Raw genomic sequence first — 27777 nt, 5'->3', positions numbered from 1 at the left:
GGTCCGCAGCGGCTGGCCCAGCGCGCATGCGCACTGTAGGGCTCGGGCGCGTGGCCTCCGCACACCTGCGCACCGAGTCGGCGGCGGGAGGGCGGGGCCTCCTGCGTGCCTCCGTTCTCGGGGGATTGTGGGATAGTGGCGGTCGGAGCCGGGCGTCTGAGGCCCTGAAGGCGACTGCAAAGCCCGGGAGCCTCGCCGGTGTGGGGAAGGGGGCGGTGGAGGAAGTGGGCCTTGGCTTCCGTCAGCCGTTGCTCAGCACTGCGGCCTGTTCGGACTACGGAGGAGGACGCCTTCTGTGACCGGCCCTTTTCCGCGGGGCGCGCCGGGCCGGGGAAACCGGGGCGATATCCCAGCTGAGGGCCTACGCGGGCCTCGCGACCCCGCCAACCTCCCTCAGACACCTCGCCTGCGGGCCCCGGACCCCAGGCACGCGCGGCCGGCGCTGACTCCCGAAACTCTGGAACTCGGCGCGCGAGGGCCCCCGTAGGCCCGAGACGCTTGCGCTAGCCCCGGCACCAGGGCGAGACCCCGCCGCCGCCCCCCGCCCCTACATACCGGCTCCCTGAGGAGGGGCCGGAGCCGCCGGCGGCGGGGCGGGGGGGGCGCCCCGATGAGCCCCGAGTGCGAGGAGCCGCCGCCCCCCCGCGCAGGTGAGCGGGCCGTACCGGGAGTCTCCCCGCAGTCCAAGCACCCGAGTCACCCTCCCCTCCCCCGAGTGCCCCGCCCAGGTATCCCTCGAGTCTCTTCACCCCTTCTCCTTCGGACCCTGTCCCTCGTCCGTGGCGGCTCCCCACCCCCGGTCTCTCCCTCTCAGCCCCCCAAGTCTCCTAGTCTCTCCCCCTCAGCCCCCCAAGTCTCCTAGTCTCTCCCCCTCAGCCCCCCAAGTCTCCTGTCTCTCCCCCTCAGCCCCCCCAAGTCTCCTAGTCTCTCCCCCTCAGCCCCCCCAGTCTCTCCCCCTCAGCCCCCCCAAGTCTCCTAGTCTCTTCCCCTCAGCCCCCCCAAGTCTCCTAGTCTCTCCCCTTCAGCCCCCCCAAGTCTCCTAGTCTCTCCCCCTCAGCCCCCCCAAGTCTCCTAGTCTCTCCCCCTCAGCCCCCCAAGTCTCCTAGTCTCTCCCCTCAGCCCCCCAAGTCTCCTAGTCTCTCCCCCTCAGCCCCCCAAGTCTCCTAGTCTCTCCCCTCAGCCCCCCAAGTCTCCTAGTCTCTCCCCCTCAGCCCCCCAAGTCTCCTAGTCTCTCCCCCTCAGCCCCCCAAGTCTCTCCCCCTCAGCCCCCCCAAGTCTCCTAGTCTCTCCCCCTCAGCCCCCCTAGTCTCTCCCCCTCAGCCCCCCAGTCTCCTAGTCTCTCCCCCTCAGCCCCCCCAGTCTCCTAGTCTCTCCCCCTCAGCCCCCCAAGTCTCCTAGTCTCTCCCCCTCAGCCCCCCAGTCTCTCCCCCTCAGCCCCCCAAGTCTCCTAGTCTCTCCCCCTCAGCCCCCCAAGTCTCCTAGTCTCTCCCCCTCAGCCCCCCAAGTCTCCTAGTCTCTCCCCCTCAGCCCCCCCAAGTCTCCTAGTCTCTCCCCCTCAGCCCCCCAAGTCTCCTAGTCTCTCCCCCTCAGCCCCCCTAGTCTCTCCCCCTCAGCCCCCCTAGTCTCTCCCCCTCAGCCCCCCAAGTCTCCTAGTCTCTCCCCCTCAGCCCCCCTAGTCTCTCCCCCTCAGCCCCCCTAGTCTCTCCCTCTCAGCCCCCCAAGTCTCCTGTCTCTCCCCCTCAGCCCCCCAAGTCTCCTAGTCTCTCCCCCTCAGCCCCCCCAGTCTCCTAGTCTCTCCCCCTCAGCCCCCCCAATTCTCCTGTCTCTCCCCCTCAGCCCCCCAAGTCTCCTAGTCTCTCCCCCTCAGCCCCCCCAGTCTCCTAGTCTCTCCCCCTCAGCCCCCCAAGTCTCCTGTCTCTCCCCCTCAGCCCCCCCAGTCTCCTAGTCTCTCCCCCTCAGCCCCCCAAGTCTCCTAGTCTCTCCCCCTCAGCCCCCCCAGTCTCCTAGTCTCTCCCCCTCAGCCCCCCCAAGTCTCCTAGTCTCTCCCCTTCAGCCCCCCCAAGTCTCCTAGTCTCTCCCCCTCAGCCCCCCAAGTCTCCTAGTCTCTCCCCCTCAGCCCCCCCAAGTCTCCTAGTCTCTCCCCCTCAGCCCCCCAAGTCTCCTAGTCTCTCCCCCTCAGCCCCCCTAGTCTCTCCCCTCAGCCCCCCCAGTCTCCTAGTCTCTCCCCCTCAGCCCCCCAAGTCTCCTAGTCTCTCCCCCTCAGCCCCCCCAGTCTCCTAGTCTCTCCCCCTCAGCCCCCCCCAGTCTCCTAGTCTCTCCCCCTCAGCCCCCCAAGTCTCCTAGTCTCTCCCCCTCAGCCCCCCAAGTCTCCTAGTCTCTCCCCCTCAGCCCCCCCAAGTCTCCTAGTCTCTCCCCCTCAGCCCCCCAAGTCTCCTAGTCTCTCCCCCTCAGCCCCCCTAGTCTCTCCCCTCAGCCCCCCCAGTCTCCTAGTCTCTCCCCCTCAGCCCCCCAAGTCTCCTAGTCTCTCCCCCTCAGCCCCCCCAGTCTCCTAGTCTCTCCCCCTCAGCCCCCCCCAGTCTCCTAGTCTCTCCCCCTCAGCCCCCCAAGTCTCCTAGTCTCTCCCCCTCAGCCCCCCCAGTCTCCTAGTCTCTCCCCCTCAGCCCCCCAAGTCTCCTAGTCTCTCCCCCTCAGCCCCCCCAGTCTCCTAGTCTCTCCCCCTCAGCCCCCCCAAGTCTCCTAGTCTCTCCCCCTCAGCCCCCCCAGTCTCCTAGTCTCTCCCCCTCAGCCCCCCCAAGTCTCCTAGTCTCTCCCCCTCAGCCCCCCCAGTCTCCTAGTCTCTCCCCCTCAGCCCCCCCAAGTCTCCTAGTCTCTCCCCCTCAGCCCCCCAAGTCTCCTAGTCTCTCCCCCTCAGCCCCCCCAAGTCTCCTAGTCTCTCCCCCTCAGCCCCCCAAGTCTCCTAGTCTCTCCCCCTCAGCCCCCCTAGTCTCTCCCCTCAGCCCCCCCAGTCTCCTAGTCTCTCCCCCTCAGCCCCCCAAGTCTCCTAGTCTCTCCCCCTCAGCCCCCCCAGTCTCCTAGTCTCTCCCCCTCAGCCCCCCCCAGTCTCCTAGTCTCTCCCCCTCAGCCCCCCAAGTCTCCTAGTCTCTCCCCCTCAGCCCCCCAAGTCTCCTAGTCTCTCCCCCTCAGCCCCCCCAAGTCTCCTAGTCTCTCCCCCTCAGCCCCCCAAGTCTCCTAGTCTCTCCCCCTCAGCCCCCCAAGTCTCCTAGTCTCTCCCCCTCAGCCCCCCAAGTCTCCTAGTCTCTCCCCCTCAGCCCCCCAAGTCTCCTAGTCTCTCCCCCTCAGCCCCCCCAAGTCTCCTAGTCTCTCCCCCTCAGCCCCCCAAGTCTCCTAGTCTCTCCCCCTCAGCCCCCCTAGTCTCTCCCCCTCAGCCCCCCTAGTCTCTCCCCCTCAGCCCCCCTAGTCTCTCCCCCTCAGCCCCCCCAAGTCTCCTAGTCTCTCCCCCTCAGCCCCCGAAGTCTCCTAGTCTCTCCCCCTCAGCCCCCCAAGTCTCCTGTCTCTCCCCCTCAGCCCCCCCAGTCTCCTAGTCTCTCCCCCTCAGCCCCCCCAGTCTCCTAGTCTCTTCCCCTCAGCCCCCCTAGTCTCTCCCCCTCAGCCCCCCTAGTCTCTCCCCCTCAGCCCCCCCAGTCTCCTAGTCTCTCCCCCTCAGCCCCCCCAAGTCTCCTGTCTCTCCCCCTCAGCCCCCCAAGTCTCCTAGTCTCTCCCCCTCAGCCCCCCCAGTCTCCTAGTCTCTCCCCCTCAGCCCCCCAGTCTCCTAGTCTCTCCCCCTCAGCCCCCCAAGTCTCCTAGTCTCTCCCCCTCAGCCCCCCAAGTCTCCTGTCTCTCCCCCTCAGCCCCCCAAGTCTCCTAGTCTCTCCCCCTCAGCCCCCCTAGTCTCTCCCCCTCAGCCCCCCAAGTCTCCTAGTCTCTCCCCCTCAGCCCCCCAAGTCTCCTAGTCTCTCCCCCTCAGCCCCCCTAGTCTCTCCCCCTCAGCCCCCCCAGTCTCCTAGTCTCTCCCCCTCAGCCCCCCAAGTCTCCTAGTCTCTCCCCCTCAGCCCCCCAAGTCTCCTGTCTCTCCCCCTCAGCCCCCCCAGTCTCCTAGTCTCTCCCCTCAGCCCCCCCAGTCTCCTAGTCTCTCCCCCTCAGCCCCCCAAGTCTCCTAGTCTCTCCCCCTCAGCCCCCCCAGTCTCCTAGTCTCTCCCCCTCAGCCCCCCCAAGTCTCCTGTCTCTCCCCCTCAGCCCCCCAAGTCTCCTAGTCTCTCCCCCTCAGCCCCCCCAGTCTCCTAGTCTCTCCCCCTCAGCCCCCCAAGTCTCCTAGTCTCTCCCCCTCAGCCCCCCAAGTCTCCTGTCTCTCCCCCTCAGCCCCCCAAGTCTCCTAGTCTCTCCCCCTCAGCCCCCCAAGTCTCCTAGTCTCTCCCCCTCAGCCCCCCTAGTCTCTCCCCCTCAGCCCCCCAAGTCTCCTAGTCTCTCCCCCTCAGCCCCCCAAGTCTCCTAGTCTCTCCCCCTCAGCCCCCCTAGTCTCCTAGTCTCTCCCCCTCAGCCCCCCCAAGTCTCCTAGTCTCTCCCCCTCAGCCCCCCAAGTCTCCTGTCTCTCCCCCTCAGCCCCCCCAGCCTCTCCCCCTCCAGACCACCCTCCCTTCCCCTCTCAGGCCCGGTCCCCTGCCTCAGTGTCTCTCTTGTCCACGTTCCCCGCCCCCACCTCGTGTCCTGCCTCCCCCCACCTCACCTCCCGTGATTCCACGGCTGCGCCCTGTAGTGTTTTAGTGTCTTCCCCCCTGACCCCCGAAGCCCGTGGGCTTCCACCCCCACTCTCTTCCCCCTGGCCCACTGCCCCTCGGACCCTTGCCCAGGACACCCCTCGCCCTCCCTCTCCCTGCGTCCCCCCCCTCCACGCCTGCTTCGTAGACGCTCCCCCGGGCTCGGGAAGCTGGGGCAGTGCGGCTTTCCCTCCACCCCGACCGCGGCTCCCCGCCCTGCCGTCCCGGGCTGTGAGGAGGGCAGGGAGCCAGGCTCCTGTGGAGCCGCCACCACTCCGTCCCCTTTCTGTGAGGTGAGGCCGGCTGAGGGCACAGAGGGAGGGAGGGACCAGCCCAGGCCCTGCCGGGGGGAAGCAAAGGCAGAGCCGGACAGTCACCGCTGCTGGTGTAGTGACACGGGTAACTCAGGGTGTTGTGGAGGCCACAGAGCAGAGGGACGGGTGAGACTGGCTCAGCGGGTGGCTTTTTCTGTCTAGGAAGGACGAGTAGGAGTTGACAGATGGGAAGCGGGAAGAAGGGCCTTCCAGGGGGAAGGAGGAGCACGTGCAGATGTGTGAAGGTGGGAACCCGGGAGGCGTCTGCGCGCCTGCGGTGCAGATGTGCTGGGAGCGCGGGCGGAACACCTTGCTCAGGCTGCTTGTCCAGGCCCTTGAACGTGACCCGGTTAGGGTACGTCAGTGCTGGGGACACAGTTGTTACCGGTAACACCGGCCCGAAAGGCAGGATGTTTCTGGAAAGGAAGATGCGTTGTCACGTGTGGGACGGGCTTCAGAGTTGTGAAGAAGAAACTTCGGTGGGGTGCAGCGTGGCACTGACGTCAGTGCTCTCCTCGCAGGGTGGTTCTGGGGTTCAGCCTGCAGAGTGTAGAAGCCTGTAGCAGAGAGCAAGGTGCGGGAAGTGCACCAGGATGAGCAGCTTTTAGGGTTAGTATTTAGTTGGGATTATCCATTGCAGTGGTTCTCACCTCGGGGGCGGGGGTGGGGTGGCGACGGTATCCCCCAGGGGACGTTTACCAACGGTTGGAGACATTTTTAGTTGTCGCAGCTCAGGGGGTGCTCCTGGCATGTAGCGGGTGGAGGCCAGGGATGCTGCTCGACCTCCTCCAGTGCAGAGGACAGCCCCCCACAGCACGGTGTTTCCCAGCCCAGCTGTCGGTAGGGCTGCAGTGGAGAAACTGCTTTCTTGCTTGGGTGTTGTATTGTTGTGGCTTATTGGCTTTCTTGCTACTGTGAGCGGCTGTATGTTCTGAGTTGTGTACTTTCATTTACTTTTGTGTTTTTAATAGTTCGTTTTGTTGGGATACCTACTGTTTCTTTCCAGTAAAGGAGAATCTGCTGGTCTCCCCCCAACCCACCCACCCACCCACCCAATGTTTTTTCAGGATCCATGGCCAAGTGACCATAGCAGGTCACCTTTCCCCTCTGGACTCCAGTTTTCATCAGTTCAAGAAGTATCTCTAAAACAGCAAGGCCCTATTGTATAACACAGGGAACTATATTCAGTATCGTGGGGTAAACCATAATGGGAAAGAACATGAAGGAGAATGTGTATGTATGTATAACTGAGTCACTTTGCCGTCCGGCAGGAATTAATACAACATTGTAAATCAACTAGACTTCAATCAAATAAATTAAAGAAGAGAAGTATCTCTAGCTGTGGGCTTGGCCTTACGCTAGGTCCCGGGAAACTGGCATCTTGCTGCGGGAGGCAGGTGACCAAACCGGCAAGTCCTGTTGCAGAGCGCTCAGATGCCATTGTAGTGTGACCACGGGAGCTGTGCAAGTGTGGAGAAGGGAAGGCCTCTAACGCAGTCAGGGGAGGCTTCCTGGAGGAAGTGGTGTCTGTGCTGAAGCCTGAAGGACCCACGAGGAGCTCGCTAGTCAGGCCCAGAGAGCTGGAGGGAAGGCAGAGGGAGCAGCCAGGCAGTCAGGTGTGGCGGGAGTGGTGAGCGCCATGCGGGTTGCAGCAAGAGATGAGGTGAGAGAGGCCTGGACGCCTTGGTGGGAACGAGGAGCCTTCCCCGCATTGCCGGTCTCCTAAAGGGAGCTTGGGCAGGCCCAGTACCTGGCGGGTGGGGACACACCTTCCTTTCCAGGCTGAACCATGGCTTCCCCCTGAACACTGGTTTTGTGGATCTTCCCATGGGAAGTGCCGTCTTACAGTGACCGCAAGGTGTCTCTCAGGGGAGAGACTGAGGCTCGGTGGAGTGAGGTCCCTGGTCTAAGGCCCCAGAGATTGGAGTTTGGAGAGGCAGATTGGAACTCAGGCCTTTCTGACTTTGGATCACCCTGTAACACTCCTGCCCTCTGTTTTCCAAGAGCTATTTCAAAATCTATTCGTTGCTCTTTTCCCCTTTGAACCCATGACCGATCCAGGAGATGGCACTGAATGGGAGCTTTCAGGCCCCTCTTCGTTCCTTGGCCGGGTATCCCATTCTCTTCTGTTTCCTAATTGTTCCATCCTCTGGGGTTGGACCAGAGCTGCCACCTCCCCTGGGCAGGTGTGGTCTAGGGCCAGAGTGGTGGGAGGTGGTGCCCCTAACTGCTGCTTCCCCACCCCCCCAGCCCCCCATTGGAAGGATGAGCCACAGGAAAGTCCCAGCCCATCGTCCCGTGTGGCCTTGGCCAGGTCCCTCTCCTCTGGCCTCTGTGGCCCCTACTTCCAAATGGATGTCCCGCCGCTTACCTTGCTGGGTCTGTGTTGGGTCCTGCTGTTATCCATTGTCCCCTTCCTGAAATTGGAAGTCCCCCACCCTCATTTCATTTCAGATTTGGCTGAGAGCTGACAGACGGGGGGCAGTTAGAGGGTGGTGGTCTCGCTGTCCTCTGACCTGCTGGGCCCTGCAAGGGGCTGGGGGCTGGCCAGCCAGCAGCAGGTTCTCCTCTCCTGCGGCTCGCCTGGCCGCTGTCTCTTCAGGGGCCTGTTGGCCTGTGGTGGCGGAGGGCAGCAGCGGCAGCAGGCCTGAGATGGCCTCTCCCAATGTTGGAGTCTCTGCTGAGCCTCGGGGCATCTCAGGTGGCCGCCCCTAGGCCCTCCCAGAGGCCTCTTCACACTTGACCTCCACTTCTGGGTGCTTCAGGGCCAGGGCAGGCGAGAAAGGGGTGGCAGATAAAGGATCAGCCCGCGGGCTCCCTGGCAGGCGGGGCTGTGTTTGGACGGACGGTGGCAGCGGCGGCAGTGGGGACGCTCTGTGGGAGCTGCAGTCGGGCCCTGTCTGAGCCCAGGCAAGGCCAGGGCCTGGCAGGCTCCTGAGAGGGGCAGCTGGTGTTGGAGGCCTGAGAACAGCAAAGCAGGAAACCTGGGGCGACGGTGCAGAGCTGGCAGAGAGAGAGGTAGTTTTCATTTTTAATGGCTTCCTTTCTCATTTACAGTTTCCCCTTCTTCCGTTTGCAGCCAGAGTCATGGTTTTCAAACGGTCGCTAAATACCAGTAGGTAGTCACTTCCGTTTTCTTGAAGTTCGCTAAAAGTTGCAAAGAGTGGGGGTGGCGGGGTGTATGGCGCCCACCAGAGCACTTGAGTGACCTCAGTCACTCAGGCAAATGGGGCATTTCCTCAGGTCTTCTGTTTTTAGCGCCGTCACCCTGGGTAGTGGCTGTTCCTTCCCTCCTGCTCAGAAGTGTCCAGGCTCTAGCCGGCCTCAGGGACAGATAGTAAAGGCCAACACCTGCTGAGCACCTGCTGTATCAGGACCACTGGCCTGACCCAGCTGCTCTCATAAAATGGCCCTTCCCGATGGCTGTGCCCCCATTTCACAGGTGAGGAAACAAGGCACTTGGATGCCAAGTGCCTGCCCACGTTCACCCCCTTAGAGAGTAAGAACGAAACCCACCTCTCCTGTCCAGTTCCCAGGGCTTCCAGGAAGTTCCATTAAGTGGAAGGTGGGATTGACTGTCAGGACTTGAGGCTAGAGTGAATTGAGAGTTTGTGGTGGGGGAAAGTGTTTTTCTGTTTTTTCTGTTTTCTTTTTTCCACTTCTCCTGTGTCTGCATCTTCGTTCTGCGTAGAGCTTGAGACCTGATGTTCGTAGGATACTACCACTCGACTGCATCTGATCTTTGCAGCCTCCTCTGATTTTCAGAGGAGGGACCTGAGGTTCCGAGAGTTAAGGGGCCACCTGGTTTCTGAGGCCGCTGGAGTCCACACCCCCCAGCCCTCTGCACCGCACCCGCTCTCCATTCTCCGTTCTCTGGCAAGCCAGCTTTGGGAGGGAAGTCCTACCTGCTGTCCGAAGCAGGTGGGAGGGGTGGGAGGGGTGGGGTGGGAGGAGCGTAGCCTGTGCCATGTCTCCAGATGCTTTGGAAGTGTGTGGGTGTGTCTCAGCCTTGAGAATTTCCTCCTGTGCTCTGGAGAGGGCGCTGAGTCCTGGTTCTGCTGTGGCTCGACCCCTGCGGGTCCCCATCTCCTCAGCTATCAAATTGGAATAATAACAGTGCTGTACCTGGTCGTCTTGATTAGAGATACAGTGCCATGCAGGTGCACAGGTTCTCTGAAGGGGTTGGCAGGGCCCTGTCCCCCAGCTCTGGGGGGCCTGCTTAGCTCAGGGACAGCGTTGGCAGTGAGGGTGGGGAGGGGGGGCCTGGATGTGCTCCCGAGGAGGAGCCTTCATGCCTCAGCCTCCGCTCTGCCCTGGCGGCTTGTCAGCTCGGGGTGTCTTGGATGCAGAGCAAGGCCAAGGCCTGGCCCTGTCACAGCAGCCTCAGGCAGCTTTGATTTTGTTTGGTTTTGATAACGGTTTTTTGGTTGAGATGTAATTCATACACCATATATGACTTATTCATTTAAAGTGCACAGTTCAACGTTTTCTGGTCTATTCAGAGTTGTGCAACCATCAGTCACCACAATGGATTTTTTTTTCAAATTTTAATGACTATTATAGACTTTTTTATTCCTTCCCATCTTGACAGTATATCCTAATCCAGACATTTTGTGGCTTAATCATTTCTTTCTTTTTTTTTTTTTTTTTGGCTGCATTGGGTCTTCATTGCCGCGCGCGGGCTTTCTCTAGTTGCGGCGAGTGGGGGCTGCTCTTCGTTGCGGTACGCGGGCTTCTCGCTGCGGCGGCTTCTCTTGTTGTGGAGCACGGGCTCTAGGCGCGCGGCCTCAGTAGTTGCGGCGCACAGGCCCTAGAGTGCGCGGGCTTCAGTAGTTGTGGCGCACGGGCTTCAGTAGTTGTGGCGCACGGGTTTATTTGCTCTGCGGCATGTGGGATCTTCCTGGACCAGGGCTCAAACCCATGTCCCCTGCATTGGCAGGCAGGTTCTTAACCACTGTGCCACCAGGGAAGTCCTACAATGGATTTTTTAAATTGAGGTGTCATTGACAAATACAGTTGTATACAATTGAGTTTAGAACTTTGTTTTGAGAACAGGAAACCCCATACGTGCTAGCAGTTCTTCCTCCCCCGCCCCCCATGTCCACCAGCTCCTGAAAACCACTAACCCGCTTTCTGTCTCTATGGATTTGCCTTTTCTGGATGTTTCATGTAAATGGAAATATACGACGTAGTCTTTGGTGATTGGCTTTGTTCACGCCACCGGGGTGGCCTTTCGACCTCTCTGGTCTCCTTATCGCCGCACAAGTCTGTGATGTAGAAGGAGGTGGTGTTCTCGCCATGGCGAGCTCCTTGTCCCTTGGGCCCAGCAGTGGCTGCCTCTTGAAGTGATTCTGGTCCCAGGTCCACCCAGCTCAGGAAACCCATTCAGGCCCGGCTGTGTCTTGAAGTGAAGAGGACGGTGGAAGGGTCCCTCAGAGGTCTGGGAACTGGGCAGAAGTGGGGAATTGCCCTCGTGCAAAGGCAGGTCTCTGAGCACTTGCAGAGCCGGGGGTGCTGCCTTGATTTCCTTTTGGAGACTGGTCCTCACTCCGACACAGGGACCCACATTCGGCACCGGGTTCAGCCCACTCTCCTTCCTCCCATCCCCAGCGTGCCTGCCCTGGTGGTCACCCCTACCCCACCCCACCTGACCTGTGACTGTGGTTTATAGGGAGCCTCTGAGTGTGGCTGGGGGAGACAGGGTGGGAGCGGGTCCCTTTACTGATGCCCTGACAGGTATGTCAACTTCCTGCCTCAGGAGCAGGGTCTGTGGGAAAACTTGGGGTGTCTTTCATTCAGTGTTTTTGAGCACATATTGCATGCCAGGTACCGTGCTAGGTGCTGTCCAGGGTGCTCACAGCAGCCCAGCCAGGAAGGTTCTGTCTGCGTTGTCCACCATCCTGTCAGGGCACATTCTGCGTAAGGGCTGTACGGGCTGTGAGGGACCTGGCCCAGCCTTCCTCCCTGAACTCAGAGAGGTCCACTGAGTAAGTGCTGGACTTGCAGGTTAGCGTTTCGCTCAGCCCCACGGGGACCAGGAAAGAGCTGGCCTTCAGCTCCCTGAGGGTGTCAGCTGGTGAGAGCCGCGTTAGGGAAGGCCATAGCCAGGGCAGAGCCAGTGCTGGCAACCACCTTGGGCCTGAGCTCACTCACTTACTTAGTGAGTGTTCATTGGCAGTGGCTGGGCACCAGTGAATGGGATGAGGCCCTGCACCCCGAGAAATTACCTCCTGGGGTTTGGGTGCCATCTCCACAGTTCACCAGCCCCCAGACCTCGGTGCACCTCAGTTTCCTCACCTGTAAAATGGGGCCATCGGTTCCTTCCTTGGGGGCGATTGTGAGGGTAGATTGAGATAATGGCTGTGTGGGCCTGGGAACGGTGTCGGGGGTGCAGCTAACGTGGTTTGTCCACTTCATGTGTCTGGCGTGTTGTCCGCAGAATGCCCCCATTCCCGCAGACCCAGAGGCCTAGGGCTGGAGGCAGTGACGTCACACAAGAGGCTTCTCAGGGGGCTGCAGGCTCTGGAGGAGATGCGCCCTGAAAGGGCAGTCGCGGGGCGACATGTGAGCAGCCAGTCCAGAGCTTGCTCGGGGACAGGGTGGTACCAGGGGACGTGGCCTGGGCTCGACGCACACATGGAGGTGGGTCGGCCAAGGGGGTGGCAGGTGTGAAAAGCCTGGTGCACATACTCAGGCAGGACTGGGACAGTGAGTGCTGACGAGCAGAAAGTCCTGGGTGGGGAGCTCCGGGAGATGGTCAGGGGCCCTTGGGGTCTTTGTGCAGAGACGGGGGAGCCACCTCAGGGTCTCCTGGGGGGGACAAGCATGAGGTGCTCATGTTTGTGTTTCAGAAAAGCGTCCTGAGTGGGGTGGGGTGCAGGGCTATGGGGGCTATCCCGGCATGCTGTCGGACAGGACCCATGAGGCCTGCGGGACTGGGTGCTCTCAAGTGCCCCCTATGTCCACCAACTGTCTGGGGTCGGTGTCTGCTGCTCTCTCCCGAGGTCATGGCTCGGCCACTCCACCTTCAACCGTAGGTGGCCAGGGCTTAGGAACTGACATGAGTCCCGGCAGGGATTGCAGATTTAGAGCCACTTGTTTCCAGTCACTGAGAAGTCACCCTGAGGGTTGGGAGGAGATAAGTGAGGCTCCTGAGGAGGCTGGAAGGGAGAGCTGCATGCTGGTGGCGTCTTGAAGGAACCGAGGGGCAGAAGGCCAGTTGCCTGCCCGTGGCCACACATGCCACCCAACTCTGCCCCGCTTTCAGCCCCAGCTGCTTCCCGAGTCGAGCGTCTTTCTCCCCTGGGCTGGTGCCCCGTCTGGCGGGCATGCTCTCGGTGGTTGGGATGGTGTGGGCCAGAAACAGCGAGGGAGGGCTTTGTACGAGAGGGACTGGCTTGTGCATCTTGGAGGTTCCGGGAGGGGCATCCTGGCCTCTGGGTCTGTCTTCAGTGGTTTCTGCTTCAGGTGGTCTTCACAAGGTGGCTGACGTGCGTGAGCTCTGGTCAGCGCCTGCACGGTGCTCGGGGGGCCCAGCTTACCTGGGTGTGGTTGCCCGTACAGTGGGGTGACCACAGCCCCTCCCAAGGGCCATAGGCACAGCACCCGGTGCATAGGGAACCTGAGTGGGCAACAAGTGGCCTGGGAACTGGCGGCCAGCTCAGGGCGGGTCTCTACCCGGTGGTCGATGCTGGGAGCCTATAGAAATCTTCAGAGGAGCAACCAAATCCCTGCTCGTCGAGGGCTTGGACCCACCTGGCACCTAGTCAGTGCTCCACCCGAGATGGCCCTAAGGCCAGTGCTGGGTGGGGTGGGCCACAGCCAGGTGTACAGGGTCTCCAGTGCTGGCCAGCGAGCTGCCATCCTCCAGTGGTGGGCGCTGGCTTTCCACCCTCCCTGATAAGGTGGTTCCCTGACCTGGTTCCTTGCGGCCCCAGGCAGCGGCTGTTCTGGGAGCTGCCACCCCCTCCCCTCAAACTTTTCCTCTTCCTGTTGTGGCACTGGGTACGGGGGCTTGGGGTGTGTGTGTGTGTGTAGTGTCCAGGCAGCGGCCACAGCCTGGAGACAGTCGCAGACCTTCCTTCCTCTGCCTCTACCCCACACCCTGCACACAGCATGGAGATTGCTGGGCTGTATGGCAACCGTGCTGGCTGTCATGGGGCATTTTAATTTGTTCAGCAATGCAGATTGAAGCGAGTCTGATGCCAGAGGTTCCAGGATGAGCACAGTTCCAGCCTAGATGTGGGGACAGTGGACACAGGCCCTGGGGGGGGGACAGGATCATGGCGGCTCCATGCACAGCGTCGGGGCTGTTTTCCACGGGGCCTGTGTGTGGTCGCACCCAGGGGTCTTCCCCAGGCCTGGGGGCTCGGCAGTGGACAGGACAGTCGCCCATAGGGTGGTCCTCGCAGGCTGGGAGGTGGAGGGAAGCGGGCGGGGTCGGACCCCACGTGGTGACAGCCCCTGCCTGCAGGGCGCCATGTTTTGGAAGTTTGACCTGCACACGAGCTCGCACCTCGACACGCTGCTGGAGCGGGAGGACCTGAGCCTGCCCGAGCTGCTGGACGAGGAGGACGTGCTGCAGGAGTGCAAGGTCGTCAACCGAAAGCTGCTGGACTTTCTGCTGCAGCCGCCACACCTGCAGGCCATGGTGGCCTGGGTCACCCAGGAGCCACCGGCCAGCGGCGAGGAGCGGCTGCGCTACAAGTGAGCCCCGCCTGTCGGTCCCCCACGGTGGGACACCCCGACTTGCTGTGGACATTGTTGACTCCGTTTTTGTTACGGGACTTCCCAGACATCTCCCAGACGGAGGGCTGGGCAGAAGGAACCCAAGGGCCCTTCCCCAGCCGTCAGGGGCACCGTGTTTGGGCAGTCTGTTTCATTGGCCCACACCCCACCCCCACTTTATTTCCATGGTTTATTCCTTTGGGTTTTTGTCCCCTTTTTGGAGTATGGGCAGCGTGAGGCCTGCCCCCTCACCCCCCACGTCCCCAGTGCCCAGCGCGATGCCAGGTGCTAAGGGTGTGCCTGCGCCCCCTCCCCCATGCTCTTCTGCCCTGCCCTCCCACCGTAGGGCCCTCGGGTGTGCCAGGGAGGGTGGGCGAGGAGGGCAGGGCCCTGCTGAGGGTCAGTGGGAATCGTCTCCCTGACGGGAGGCTTCTGTCTGCCCTGGTCTCTGCTGCCCTACTTTTTTTTTTTTTTTTTAATTTATTTTTGGCTGCGTTGGGTCTTCATTGCTGTGCGTGGGCTTTCTCTAGTTGCGGCGAGCGGGTGCGGGTGCTACTCTTCGTTGCGATGTGCGGGCTTTTCATTGCAGTGGCTTCTCTTGTTGCCGCTGTAACTAAGCATGGGCTTAGTTGCTCCGCGGCATGTGGGGTCTTCCCAGACCAGGGCTCAAACCCGTGTCCCCTGCATTGGTAGGTGGATTCTTAACCACTGCACCACCAGGGAAGTCCCTTTGCTGCCCTTCTTGAGCCCTGCTCAGTCTGTCCTGGACAGTCCTCCTGGTTCCCTGGTGTTGCCCTCTCCCTGGCTCCTCACACTGTAGACACGCAGGTGGTCCTTACGAGCTCTGCATCTTCTGTCCCCGGAGGTCTTGAGCCAGATGGGGAGTGGGTGACTGCTTCTCATTTTGCCCTTTGTGAAGTGGGGGTCTGTGAGGTGCTGCCAGCTGCTTAGTGTGGGGTCTGGTGCACAGTGGGGACCTCTGGGGGGGCCAGCAGAGTGTCCCCCAGTGTTCATCTGTCACTTACCTGCCCCCACGTGTGTCTTCTCCCTTCTTTGCTTTGTTCACCCGGCCTCTGTACCCCCTTGAGCGTGTCCAGTGGCCCCGTGGACTGGGCTTTTGCTCATAGTAGCAGGGAGCCTCCATTCTGACACCTGTGCCGAGCTGCCCCTGGGGTCCCTGCCCTGCCTCAAGGAACCCGCTTCCCAGAGGCCTTGCAGTTTATGGGGCAGAGATGGAGAAGGTTGTGGTCCCCCAGGGCCCTGGGTGGCACACTGGGTGGGGCAGCCCTCTCCTGGGTGTACAAGGAGGTGAGGGGATGAGGTTGGATTTTAGAAGGGTCATCGGGGCTGGGCCTGGGTCAGACTGGAGGGTTGGGGGTAGAGGGAATAGAGGGACAGGTGTTGGTAGGGGGTCAGGTCCAGGCTCAGGAGGCTGGATGCTGCCTTGGGGGGTGGGGAGCATGAATGGGCTGCGACTGGGAGGCGGGGTGGTTTGGCCTCCGCCCCCACCGTGCCCTCCCCACCCCTTTCTGGGTGTGTCAGGTACCCCAGCGTGGCCTGCGAGATCCTGACGTCGGACGTGCCCCAGATCAACGACGCGCTGGGTGCGGACGAGTCCCTCCTGCACCGGCTTTACGGCTTCCTGCAGAGCAGCGGCAGACTCAACCCGCTGCTGGCCAGCTTCTTCAGCAAGGTCATGGGCGTCCTCATCAACCGCAAGACCGACCAGGTGCCTGGGGCCCCAAGGAAGGTGGGCGGTTGGTCGTGGGGCCGGGTCCTGCGCTGACGTGCCAGTCCCTGTGTCCCCAGCTCGTGTCCTTCCTGCGGAAGAAGGACGATTTTGTGGACCTGCTGCTGCAGCACATCGGCACCTCGGCCATCATGGACCTCCTGCTGCGCCTCCTCACCTGCGTGGAGCGGCCGCAGCTGAGGCAGGACGTGGTCAACGTGAGTGCCGAGGGGCCGCAGCGGGGCAGCGGGGCAGCTGGGCAGGGGTGGGCAGCAGGGGCGGGGTCAGTGAGCGCAGCTCCACCTTCTCGCCCCCAGTGGCTCAACGAGGAGAAGATCGTCCAGCGGCTCATCGAGCAGATCCACCCATCGAAGGACGACAATGTGAGTGCAGCCCACCCACCTGATGTTTCCAGCCTCCGCCCCACACCAGCTTGTCCCTCCACTCCCTTCTTAAATGAGTTGATGAGAAAAGGAAGCATTTGGAACTGTGTGTATTTGAGCGGGGGGCTCCTGCTGAGAACAGAAAAGGCGTGTACACACATGGAACGTTTCTCAGGAACTTGGCCCATCATCCCTTGAGGGGTCAGGGCTCTGAAGGGGGTCCTTTGGCCCTGGCCCCTCGCTGCTGCCCTGCCCAGGGGCCCCTCTCCTCCTCCCCTCTGTTGCTGGCTCTGTGGCCTGGTGGCTCTTCCTGTCTCTTGTGCCTGGATCAGCTCTGCCGGTCCTTCAAAGAAGCCACCCAGGAGCCGTGAGTCTGTCCTCCCGGCCCACTGGCTTGTAGGCACAGGTCCACAGGCGTAGGTAGTCAGCACCAGGCACTCAGCCAGTGCCTGGCCTGGGAGAGTGATGACTGTCCAGGCCTTTGTGGCAGAGGGACTAGGGGTATCTGCCATGAGCCAGGTGGCAGGGCATCTGTGAGGGGCTCTGAAGTGTGGCCCGTGGCCTGGTTGGTCTGCATGGGTTGGGGGTCTGTGTGGGTGGGCCCTGGAAGCACATGTTGGGTTAGACTCAGAGCTCTGCTTATGGTTCTCTTTGTTTATTTTGAAACAACTTTATTACATACCACATAACTCACCCATTTAAAATATAGGATTCAGTGGCTTTTAGTATATTCATTGGGTTGTGCAGCCCTTGCCACGTTGATTTTAGAGTATTTTTCATCACTCCACAAAGGAAACCCTGTACCCATTAGCTGCCGCTCCCCATTTCCCTCATGGTTGCTTGTTCCACACCAGCCACCAGTTTGCTTTCTGTCTCTGGGTTTGCCTGTTCTGGGCGTTTCGTATAAGTGGACTGCATGATGCAGGGTTTTCTGTGGCTCGCCTCTTCACCTTAGCGCCAGGTTGTCTGTGTTCATCCGTGTTGTAGTGTGTGTCAACGCTTCATCCTTTTCTAAGGCCAAAGAACGTTTCAGTGTGTGGGTAGACCACGGTTGCTTATCTGTTCACCAGGTGGGGACACCCGGGTTGTTCTCCTCTGTAGCTACTGTGCATAGTGTGGTGTCGGTGTGGGGTGTCTCCTTTTCCAAGAAGTCGTCTTTGGTTTCCCTTTCTCTCTGTCGTCTCTGCCTTCCCAGCGTTCGGTGCTTTTGTTCTCTCCCTCGGCACGTGTGTCCCGGGGTCTGTGTGACCCTCTGTCCTCAGGGGCGGGTGCCCAGTCTTCAACCTGTGGGGCTTCCCGACACAAGGGCGCGGCCGGGGTGTCAGCTCTGTCTCCCCCCTCCCCCAGCAACATTCCAACGCCTCCCAGTCCCTGTGCGATATCGTCCGCCTGAGCCAGGAGCAGATGATCCAAGTGCAGGACAGCCCGGAGCCTGACCAGCTGTTGGCCACCCTGGAGAAGTGGGTTTGCGGGTGGTGCCCAGTCCAGAGGGAAGGGGGAGCCATCTGGGGGCCCTCCTCCCTGACGCTGGCCACCCCGGCCCCAGGCAGGAGACGATCGAGCAGCTTCTGAGCAACATGTTGGAGGGGGAGCAGAGCCCGTCTGTCATCGTGAGCGGGATCCAGGTGCTACTGACGCTGCTGGAGCCCAGGAGGCCCAGGTGAGAGGCCGGCCTCCCTCCCCACGTGACCCCTGGAGCCCCACCCTTCAGTTCCGGGGTGGGGGTCGCATGGGTTCCGGAGAGGAGGCCTCTTGTTCCCTTCTGGCAGATGAGGAAACGGCGAGTAGACCGCCTGTAGCCTCGAGCTGGGCTTTGGGATCCGGGCTGCTAGGGCGGGTCACTGCCCCCAGGATCCCGGGCTCCCAAGGGCAGCAGCTTCTCACTCCCTCCCAGGTGTGGCTCACACGTGCAGACGTGTGCACACACGTGCATGTGCACAGGGTGTCTGGGCGGTTCACTCTGCCCTCTACCGTCCCTCTGCAGGTCCGAGTCTGTGACTGTGAACAACTTCTTCAGCAGCGTGGATGGGCAGCTGGAGCTTCTAGCCCAGACACCCCTGGACAACGCCGTGTCCAGCGTGGGGACCCTGCATGCCCTGCGCCCACGGCTCAGCCGCTTCCACCAACTCCTGCTAGAGCCGCCTGAGGTGGGTAGGGCGCGTGGGGGAGGGGTGGCAGCAAGGGCGCCCCGCAGTCAGGGCAGTGCTGGGGCAGGAACTGAGTTGCTCCTGTGCCTGCAGCTGGAGCCGCTGCGCACGACATGGGGCAGCCTGGCCCCGCCGCTGGGCAACACGCGGTTGCACGTGGTCAAGCTGCTGGCCAGTGCCCTGAGCGCCAGCGACGCGGCCCTGACCCAGGAGCTCCTGGCGCTGGACGTGCCCAACACCCTTCTGGTACAGGGGACGAAGGGCAGGGGGTGGAGGGGGCGCTGTGCGGAGGGGTGGCTGGGCGGGGAGGACGGGGGCTGGGTGGGGGCCGCTCGAGCCAGCCTGTGCCCCTTCCCCCCAGGACCTCTTCTTCCACTATGTGTTCAACAATTTTTTGCACGCCCAAGTGGAGGTGTGTGTGAGCACGATGCTGAGCTCTGGACCTCCTTCCAACAGCAGCTCTGACGCGCCTGCCCAGAACCCTGTCGTGAAACACGTGAGTGGGGCTCCTAGGTCCCCCTTGGATCTCGGGGGGTCGGCTCTGCCCCACACCTGCCCCTCACTTGCTGGGCGCTGCCAGGCCACTCACGTGCCAGGGACTGGGGGCTCAGCCTCTTCCTTAGGTTGAGAGCCTTGGAACGTAGAGGGTGACATGTGGGGGTGGGGATGAGTGGAGTGGTGACCTTGGGGGACAGTGGGTGTCCTGGGGGGACCAGGAAGGGTTCTCCCAGGGTGATGGCCACCTCGCTAGTGGAGATGCCTTTCTGGTTGTAGCCCGGGGCCTAGGGAGGAGCTGACCAGTGGGGCGCTGGGGGTTTGGACAAGCAGGAGTTGGAGGCAGGTGGAGTGGCTCTGGGGTTTGCTGGGTGGGCTGAGCGGGCATCACACAGGCAGGGGGCGTTTCTGGGTGAGCAGAGGAGGACCGTACGTGTGCACACTCGCACGCTCCTTGTAGGCAGACCAGGGGCTTGGAAGCGGGCTGGGGTAGCAGGGCCCAGCCGTGGTCCCACCCCACGCCGGCCCCTCGCTGCTCCCCCCAGCTGCTGCAGCAGTGCCGCCTGGTGGAGCGCATCCTGACCTCCTGGGAGGAGAACGACCGCGTGCAGTGAGCGAGCGAGCGTCGGGGCCTTCCCTGGGGAGGGCAGGGCAGGGCTGGGTGGGCGGGGCGGGTCTGTGTCCAGCCGCGGCCCCTCTCGCCCAGGTCTGCAGGGGGCCCTCGGAAAGGCTACATGGGCCACTTGACAAGGGTGGCCAACGCCCTGGCGCAGAACTCGGAGAAGGGGCCCAACGCCGAGCAGCTGGGGCAGCTGCTGAAGGGTGAGGGCTGGGGCTGGCCTGGGGGCGGGAGGAGGCTGGGCGCCCAGGGCCTTGTGTCCTCACACTCCCCTTCCCCCAGCAGAGCTGCCAGAGGAGCAGCGGGAGCGGTGGGAGGCGTTCGTGTCGGGACCCCTGGCGGAGACCAACAAGAAGAACACCGTGGACCTGGTGAGGCCCCTGCACCCAGGCGCGCCCACGTCAGCCCTCGCCGGTGCTCCTCCTCCTGGTCCAGCCCAGACGCCCCTCCCTATGGCCCCAGCTCGCGTGCGTCCTCTCTGGGGGCTCCGCAGGCCCTGACCCCTGACCCCCACCCCATCCCTGCTGCCCAGGTGAACACCCACCACCTGCACTCCTCCAGCGACGACGAGGATGACAGGCTCAAGGAGTTCAACTTCCCGGAGGAGGCAGTGCTGCAGCAGGTGGGGGCGGTGGGCGGGGGGGCGGGGGGGCTGTTCTGGACGCCCGGCCCTGACTGCACCCTACACCCTGGCAGGCCTTCATGGACTTCCAGATGCAGCGCATGACCTCAGCCTTCATCGACCACTTTGGCTTCAACGACGAGGAGTTTGGGGAGCAGGAGGAGAGCGTGAAGTGAGTGTGGCCCGTGTGAGACCGGGGCAGGCGGGGCCCACGGGCCGCGTGACGCGAGGGGTGTGAGGTGGCCGGCCAGCACGCGCTCCTCCCACCGTCCTCCCCCCATCCTCCTCGTGTCCCTACGTGGGGCTCAGCCGGGAGAGCAGCTGGCCTCGGCCCTCTCCCCGCCTCTTGAGGACCAGGCAGGAGGCATGGGCATCCTGGGACACGGGGGCTGGCTGTGCAGAGCTGGGCTGCGGAGCTTGTGGGACAGATACTCGCAGACTCAGAGCTGGCCTACCTCCCCCCGCGGAGGCCTCAGGGCCTCATGAGAGATGGTTTTCAGTGACCAGGTCTGATTATTTGTGTTTGTCCTGTAACACTTTGACAGCAGTCGCTTCTGGGCTTGCGCTCGTGACCTGCCTTCTTTATTGTCCAAGTTTTTAGCTGACAGAGAAAAATTAAAAGTTTTAGTGTTTTATCAATTTCACGAACAGCCTTTCAACGGCAACGGGTAGATAGCGAAGGGAAGGTCAGGCAGGGAGAGTCTGAAGGGGAGACTGTATCGGGGTGGGAGCGGAGCCACCGCCTGTGGACTCACACTGGGCCCTGGGGGCCATGCAGGCTCCTGGGGGATGTGCTCGGTGACCAGCGCAGCCAGTGCTGTCAGAGCAGAAGATGAGTCCGTGACACCCAAGAAAAAGTGGAACAGTCACCGAAGGGCGTGCCATGGGGGTGTTCCTGAGTTGGGCAGTGACAGAAAGGCCCGGCTGGCCCCTTAGGGGCTGCATGTGGGGGCCGGGGCCCTGGCCTGGTCTGTTTCATCACAGGCAGCATGCCGGGCCCTCTCAGGTGTTGCCCAGTTACGTGCCATGACGACCCTCTGCTCAGGGCTCAGGAGCCCACCTGCAGCCGGGAGACGCAGCACTGTCACTCACCCCAGGGCACTCACCAGTTACTGTGGGAGGGTCAGCTGTGGTCTCTTGGGCCCACAGCCAGACAGAGACCCTGTAGGACTCAGAAGTGAGGTTCGTGTCTGCTGCTCTGTCCCGCACAGCGCCTGGTGCTGGGAGGCCCCTGGGGAGGAAGGACACTGGCCAAGGAAGACACCACCCCTCCTGGCGGGGGTGTTGACACTCGGTGCATGGCCTCAGCTTAGCCGGCTGCCCTTTTGGGATGAAATTGTGTTGCTTCTTCTGTCAAGATAAATTCCAGTGAGGTTAAAAGCTTTAAATGTAAGAAAAAAGTAAAGCTGTGAAGCATTCTGGAACAGAAAATGGACGAGTATCTTAATCTCAGGGCTGAAGGTGCTGCTCGCAGGGCTCTGGTTGCCGTGCCCACCAGCTGTGCGAGCGGCCTGCTCCCTCTCTGTGAAGGAGATGAGAATACCTGCCCTGGTGGTGGCTGTGAGTCCATCTGTCACGTGCTTGGACTACGGCTGGTGCCAAGTTAGCACTCAGAGATTGTTAATGTACTTCCTGAGTCAGAGAGACAGATAACAACCTGGGGAGTATCCCTACCACATGGCGTGGAGCCCAGACCTCGGCATAGATACAAAGTGCTCTTTCCACAGAACAGGAGGAGGACGGACTGGTGCCCCAGGAAAAAAAGGGGGTGCAGGATGCAAACAAAACAAGTAGGAGGCTGTTGAAAAATTGCACAGTCTGCGGGTAGGAGTATAAATTGACAAATCTCTTTCCACAATTTGTGTCAGTATTTTAAATGCATGGATTTAATTCCTTAACCCAGGAATTGCACTTCTGTGAGGCCTTCTGAAAGAGAGAGAGTTGAGCAGAGATGGGTGTGGGCGGATGTGGACACTGAAAGGCTGGAAGTTGGAGGTGATGAGCACCACACTCCCCACGAGCCCTAGGATCACTCGCCCCCATCTGGGTCCTGCCTCGGGCTGGCAGTGGGACCCACACAGAAGCGTTTTTGTTTCAGCTCCAAGGCTGAGTCCTTTGGCCCAGGCTGACCCTCTTTGGGCTGGGGCGATGCTTTGTGTGGGGCGGCCCGTGTGAGGCTGCATCCAAGTCAAGTCTCTGTGGACGGTGAGCCGTCTTCTGGGGGAAGTATGTGCAGAGAAAATAAATAATCTCACCCAGCATGTGATCTCAAACCCTAAAAACAACCTCTCCAGCTAGGTGCTGTGTCCTTTATTTTACGGTAGAGGAAACAGGTTCAGGAGTCTTAGGTGGGGCCTGACCCCGTCTCTTTGTGGGACCTCACTCGGCTGGGGGTGTGCAGCTTGGGCGACTCACTCAACTCCGCTCTGCAGACATCTGTGCTGACGGAGGGTGCTGCCAGAGTTGATTTGGGGGTACAGATCAGCTTTAGCGAGGAGGTGCGTTCGCTGGTACAGGGCCCGAGGAGAGCGAGGGTCGTCCAGCGAGGGGATGAGAGGGGGAAGTGGCCCGAGCCTCCCCTCACTGCCCCTGTGCTTCTTCCGCAGCACGCCTTTCGACAAGACGGCCAACATCACCTTCTCCCTCAACGCAGATGACGACAACGTGAGTGCTGCCCCGACCCCTGCTGGTGGGGGCGGGCTGCAGGCAGTCAGCTCACCTCACCCCCCCCCCGCCCCCGCAGCCCAACGCCAACCTGCTTGAGATATGCTACAAGGACCGGATCCAGCAGTTCGATGATGAGGAGGAGGACGAGGAAGAGGGCCAGGGTTCGGGGGGGTCTGATGGAGAGGATGGTGCCTGGCAGGGCGGCCAGCTGGCCAGGGGGGCCCGCCTGGGCCAGCCCCCAGGTGTGCGGTGAGTACCCTCCTGCAGGCTCCCCAGCACAGCAGGGCCACAGGGCCCATGTAAAATGGTTTTCACCAGCTGGAGTGAGTGAGAAAAATAAGGAGAATGTAGTGTGTGTATTATTTGGGGCGCTTTCAATTGTGAGTGATAAAAACCCAATTCAGATGAGTTCAGTTACAAAAGGAGTAGGATAACCGCCTGTGCAAGGCTGGAACAGTAGGTGGGTCCTTCAGGTACAGCTTGGTCCAGGTGCGAATGGAACCATTATCTGCCCCCACCCCCACTCTCCTCTCCCCTGCGGTAGCTGTCGGGCAAGTGAGGTGTTCTTCCCAAAAGGGCAGTAAGTGTCCTGTCGGCTCCTTCCCCAAATTCCAGTGAAATGAGACATGATGATTGTCCCTCCCTCACAGTCCCAGCATGCAGGTCAGTAAGCTGTGACCTGCTCTTTGTACAAGAAGTACATTATTTTTTCTCTTGCTGGCTGGCCCCAGAATCACTGACTAAATGCATTTCGGTGGCATAGACTTGCCAATGTGAATACCGACTCAGGGCCTGCAACTTGACCCCTGTGGCTTCTGATTTGAGGGTTAGAGTGTTTTAACATTTTTAATTGACGGGTGACAGACAAGTAGACGAATCTTAAGTGTCCGGACACGTGGACATCCCTTTGCCAGCACCCAGAGGAGGGAGCAGAACCATCCTTGTACCCCTGTGCCCCCTGCTGGCCGCCCTCCGAGGGTGATGCTCTCCTGACTTCTTGCCCTATAGATTTTGCCTCTTCCTACGTGTGAGGCCCATCCCTCGGGTAGGTGTGGTTGTGTGTCACTTGCCATCCACTGGTGTGTCATTGTGTGCCTGCCAAGTTGATTTGCGCTTATGGGTGTCATTGCCAAATCCAAGGTTGTGATGCATCCCTGTGTTTTCAATGTCAGCTCTTAATGTTTAGGTTTTTGATCCAGCTTGAGCTAGTTTTTTAGATGTGGTGTGAGGTGGGAGGGTCCAGCCTCATTCTTCTGTGTGTGGGAATGCCAGTGTCCCAGCATCACAGATGTTGAAGAGACTCCCTACTCACTGGATGGTCTTGACACCTTTGTCAAAAATCTTTGTACTGTACGTGCGAGGGTTTATTTCTGGCCTCTGTCTTCTGGTCCGTTGGTCTGTACACCTCTCTGTGGCGGGGCCACCCTTGATTACTGTTTCATCGTAGTGAGTTCTGAAATTGGAAATGTGAGCACCCAGTTTGTTCTTCTGTTTTAAGTTGTGTTGATCATTCCAGGTTCCTGGAGATTCCAGGTGAATTTTAGGATCAGTTTGTCAATTTCAACAAAGAAGCCAGCTGGGATTCTGAGAGGGATTGCCCTGAATCTATAGGGCAGTTCAGGGAGTGTTGCTATTTTAACAATATTTTGTTTCCCAGTCCATGAACATGGGATGTCTTTACATTTATTTAGGTGTTCATTATTTTTCACAGTGTTTTGTAGTTTTCAGAGTATAAGTTTTATGCTGCTTTTGTTAAATTTATTCCTAAGCATTTTTTTCTTTTTGATACAATCCTGAGTGGAATTGTTTTCTCAAAGTCATTTTGAAGTTGTCATAAGTGTGTAAAAATACAAGTCTCTCGCACATTGATCTGGTATCCTGCATTCTTGCAGAACTTGCTTGTTCTAACAGTTTTAGAGAATTCCTTAGGTTTCTATATACAAAATCACCCTTTCTGCAGTTAGAGATAGTTTTGCTCCTTCCTTTCCAAGTGGGAAGAGCAGGTCCCCATGTCACTTCCCTGATCTGGGGGAACATCGGGTCTCCCTGTTGAGTGTGACATGGGTTGTGGGTTCTGGAGATGCCCTCCAAGGTTTCCAGGTTCAGGAAGCTCCCTCTACCCTGTCTGTCTACCCAAGCGTCTGGCTCGTTGTCACTGTACAGACAAGCCCCTTTTGGTCACGGCAGTCAGTGACCATCTAGCAGCATCCATGTTTGCTTAGCGGTTCCCTGTTGGACACGGTGTCTGCGTGTTAGTCAGCACTCAGCCGTTACGTTTGGAGCAGCTGCACTGCTGGACTTTGCCCTCCTCCGAGGCTATAATGGATGGAGGAAGAGTGCGGAGTCAGCCTTCCCTGCGAAGGCTGTGCAGGGGGTGGGAAGTGTCCCTGTTCCTGCTGAGGGCTGGGTGGGGCTTTTCCGCCCCTGTGCTGCTGGCCACGCTCTTTCCAGAGGGCACTCAAGTTCCCACCTGCCTTCCCACCACCATGGGACATGGGCTCGTTCTCTGGGCCTCTTCCCTGCTGCCCCCTCCTCCGTCCCTTTGATTCCTTCCCATCGTTTGCCTGGAGCCGGCCTTGGTGGGGTCAGGAGGGTGCCCAGCACAGTGGCTGACTGACAGGTGTCCCTGGGGCAGGAGCGGAGGCAGCACAGACAGCGAGGAGGACGAGGACGATGAGGAGGACGAGGACGACGAGGATGGTGACCGGCGGGTGGCCCGTGGCAGGGCTGGGCCCACCCCTCATCCCAGCCCCGGGCCCCAGCCTCCAGGTGGGTGCATGCGCGGGGCGGGCGTGGTCGGGTGCATCTGGCTGGCTGCCTCTGTGCTCACCCCTGTGCTGCTCTACCTGTCCAGGCCCCAGCTGGACAGCTACCTTTGACCCAGTGCCTGTGGATACCCCAACTGGCCCCCAAGCCTGCAGGGAGAAGGAACCGCACTCTGGGCCCCCTGCCCCACAGGAGCCCCGCAGCGGGCCCCCAGACCTCCCTGCCCCGAGCCCAGCTGGCCCTGCGGCCCCCAGCACCCTGCAGCTCAGGTGAGGCCTAGTGGCGGGTGCCCAGGGCCTGGTTGTCTCAAGCTCCAGCGCCGACCCCAGCTGCACCTTAGGCTCCTTCTCTTGCCTCCTAGGTCTCAGGATCCCATCCCTTCCTCAGCACCTCAGGAAGCCACAGACGGCAGCAAAGTAGCGGAGCCCTCGGGTGAGCCACTCTCTACCCGCTCCCCATCCTGCCCACCTCACCCTCAGCCCTCCCGTACACAGCCTTCCCCTGGCCTTGTCCACACCTGGTCCTGAGGAGCGAGGCTGGTGTTAAGCTCGCCGAGTCTCACACCTCTGGGCCACTCTACTCCGCACAGCCCCCTGCCAGGCCTTGGTCAGTGTTGGGGACCTCCAGGCCACCCTCAGAGAGACGCACTCTGCCCCCAGCTCCTTGGACAGGTAAGTGGCTAGGGAGCAGCCGCTGGGGGGCCAAGAAAGGGAGAATCTGGGGAGGCGGGTAGAGCCTGGTCCCTGGGCTGTCCCTGCCCTGGAGCTACTCCACGTGGCCCTTGCAGAACCCTCCTCTGCCCAGGTGTGCGCCACTGCCTCAGAGCTTCGGGAGGCTGAAGGTCTAGGGCTGTGCCTCTGCCCACACGTGGCCACAGGAGAGGATCCTGGATCCCAGGGTCCCGCACTCAGCCCTGGGGTGGGAAGGCCTAGTAGGGTCAGAAGGGGGCTGGAGTGTGCAGAGCTCGTGTCCCACTAACCTTGAGCTGCTCCTGCCAGTGGGCGGCTCCCAGGGGTCTTCGGATGTGAGGGACGCCCCTGAGCCGTGCACTCCTTCCCTGCTTACACAAGCAGGGGGCTGAGGGTTGAGAGTGCCCAGGAGGGTGTCAGTGACAGTAACCCCACGGGTACCCCTACAGTGCAACCAGAGACCCTGCTACCTCTGTCCCGGCCCCCAGGGCCCACCAGCCCCCCCAGACCACGGAGGGGGTGAAGAGCCCAGAGTCCTTGGGGCTCCCCCAAAGCCAGAGGTAAGCATGGTGCAGCCTCACAGGGCAGCTGGTGTTACATAGGGGGCACTGACCTCCCCATGTTGTCCCTCTCCCCCAACAGTGCCCTGGCCCTCGAGCCACTTCGGATGCCCAATGGCTCTGCCCCAGGAGGGCCGGCGTCCCCGGGCTCCCAGTGAGTGGTGGGGCTGGGGGCAGAGGGTGGGCTGGGGCAGGGCAGGCAGGAACTTCACGGAGTGGCCACGGGGTGGCAGGCTCCTCACGTGGGTCTTCCTCTCGGTTCCCAGGTAACTGCCTGGTCCCAGTGGTGGCCGCCAAATCCTCCGTACTCCACGTGGACCCTGTCCGGGTGGGGGCAGGGCAGGTTCCGCAGTGGCCCTGTTGCCCCATCACCCCATCCCTACCCTACCCACCCCAGGTCCTCTCTGGACTCCCAGGAGGCTGGTGCCAGGGAGACAGGCCCCTCACCCTACCCCCATTTGCACTGAGAAAAGAAATTATGGAGTTTTGTCTCCTAGAATAGAGTCGAATAGAGAGAGAGAGAGAGAGAGAGACCTATATTATATATTATATATATATATATGTGTGTGTGTGTGTATATATATATATATATATATATATATATCTCGAGGGGAGAGAGTGGGTAGGCGGGGAGCCAGAAGGAAGCAGGACTGGGTGGCAGGGGCTTGGACCTTCACCCTGTCCCACTGGGGCTGCTGTGGTGAGGGTCCTGAGGCTGCCACCCACCCTCCCCTCCCACCATGCCCACCCACCCTCCGGTGCAGACGCCCACACCCACACTTGGCCTTTCAGCTCAGGTCCACCTTGGGGGAGGGCCCGAGTCGGGGTCGTGCCTTTGCCCAAATCCCCTTGCCTCGGACCCTGCACTTTGACCCAGGCTGGGAGCTAAAAGACCCTCCACCTGGCCCAGCCAGCTCTGTGGGAGGGAGCTGGGGGTCCTGGTCCCAGGGGGCCTCCCCGGTGACATTCCCTCGGGGCCCTGACGCACTCACTGAGACCCCCCCCATCTCCCATGGACTCTGGGGTGGGGGTCTGGCTGGGGTCCCCGTCCTACTCCCAAGGGTCTGGGGTCCAGCCCAGCTGCCAAGTGACCTTGTCCCAGCTCCCTCTCCCCAGGCTGGCGTGAGTGTGCGTGTGTTTGTGCCGAGCTTCTGTTTCATATTGCAAATGTAAACAAATAAAGGAAGACAGTTTAAGACTCTTGCTTCTCAGACCTTGAGTTCTGGGACATGGGGTCGGGGAGCCTGAGCTGTTCCCGCATCGTGGCCT

General features: G+C 60.9%; 1 protein-coding gene across 4 annotated transcripts; it reads left to right on the top strand.

The window, feature by feature from the left end:
• Nucleotides 1–116: 116 nt before the first annotated feature.
• Nucleotides 117–27706, top strand: PPP6R1 (protein phosphatase 6 regulatory subunit 1; the record flags this gene model as incomplete). Of its 4 annotated transcripts, XM_082606016.1 has the most annotated exons (24): nt 118–650; nt 13578–13810; nt 15374–15560; nt 15641–15778; nt 15878–15943; nt 17291–17403; nt 17490–17603; nt 17928–18090; nt 18184–18336; nt 18452–18586; nt 19131–19195; nt 19292–19407; nt 19490–19575; nt 19737–19826; nt 19901–19998; nt 22433–22490; nt 22570–22742; nt 25129–25262; nt 25348–25528; nt 25621–25691; nt 25849–25930; nt 26398–26508; nt 26591–26662; nt 26775–27706. In XM_082606016.1, the coding sequence occupies exons 2-24, from the start codon at nt 13584–13586 to the stop codon at nt 26776–26778; spliced, it is 2637 nt and encodes an 878-aa protein (XP_082462142.1). In that variant the 5' UTR covers nt 118–650; nt 13578–13583. The 4 variants fall into 4 exon arrangements, with proteins under 4 accessions (XP_082462145.1, XP_082462143.1, XP_082462142.1 ...); XM_082606019.1 differs by lacking the exon at nt 19737–19826 and having other exon boundaries at nt 117–650; XM_082606017.1 differs by lacking the exon at nt 26775–27706 and having other exon boundaries at nt 117–650; nt 26591–26666.
• Between the last annotated feature and the right edge of the window lie 71 nt (nt 27707–27777).

This window comes from Mesoplodon mirus (assembly GCF_964341445.2).
Source record: "Mesoplodon mirus genome assembly, chromosome: 19".
NCBI lineage: Eukaryota > Metazoa > Chordata > Mammalia > Artiodactyla > Ziphiidae > Mesoplodon > Mesoplodon mirus.
This window is presented reverse-complemented; position numbering and strand designations above follow the sequence as displayed.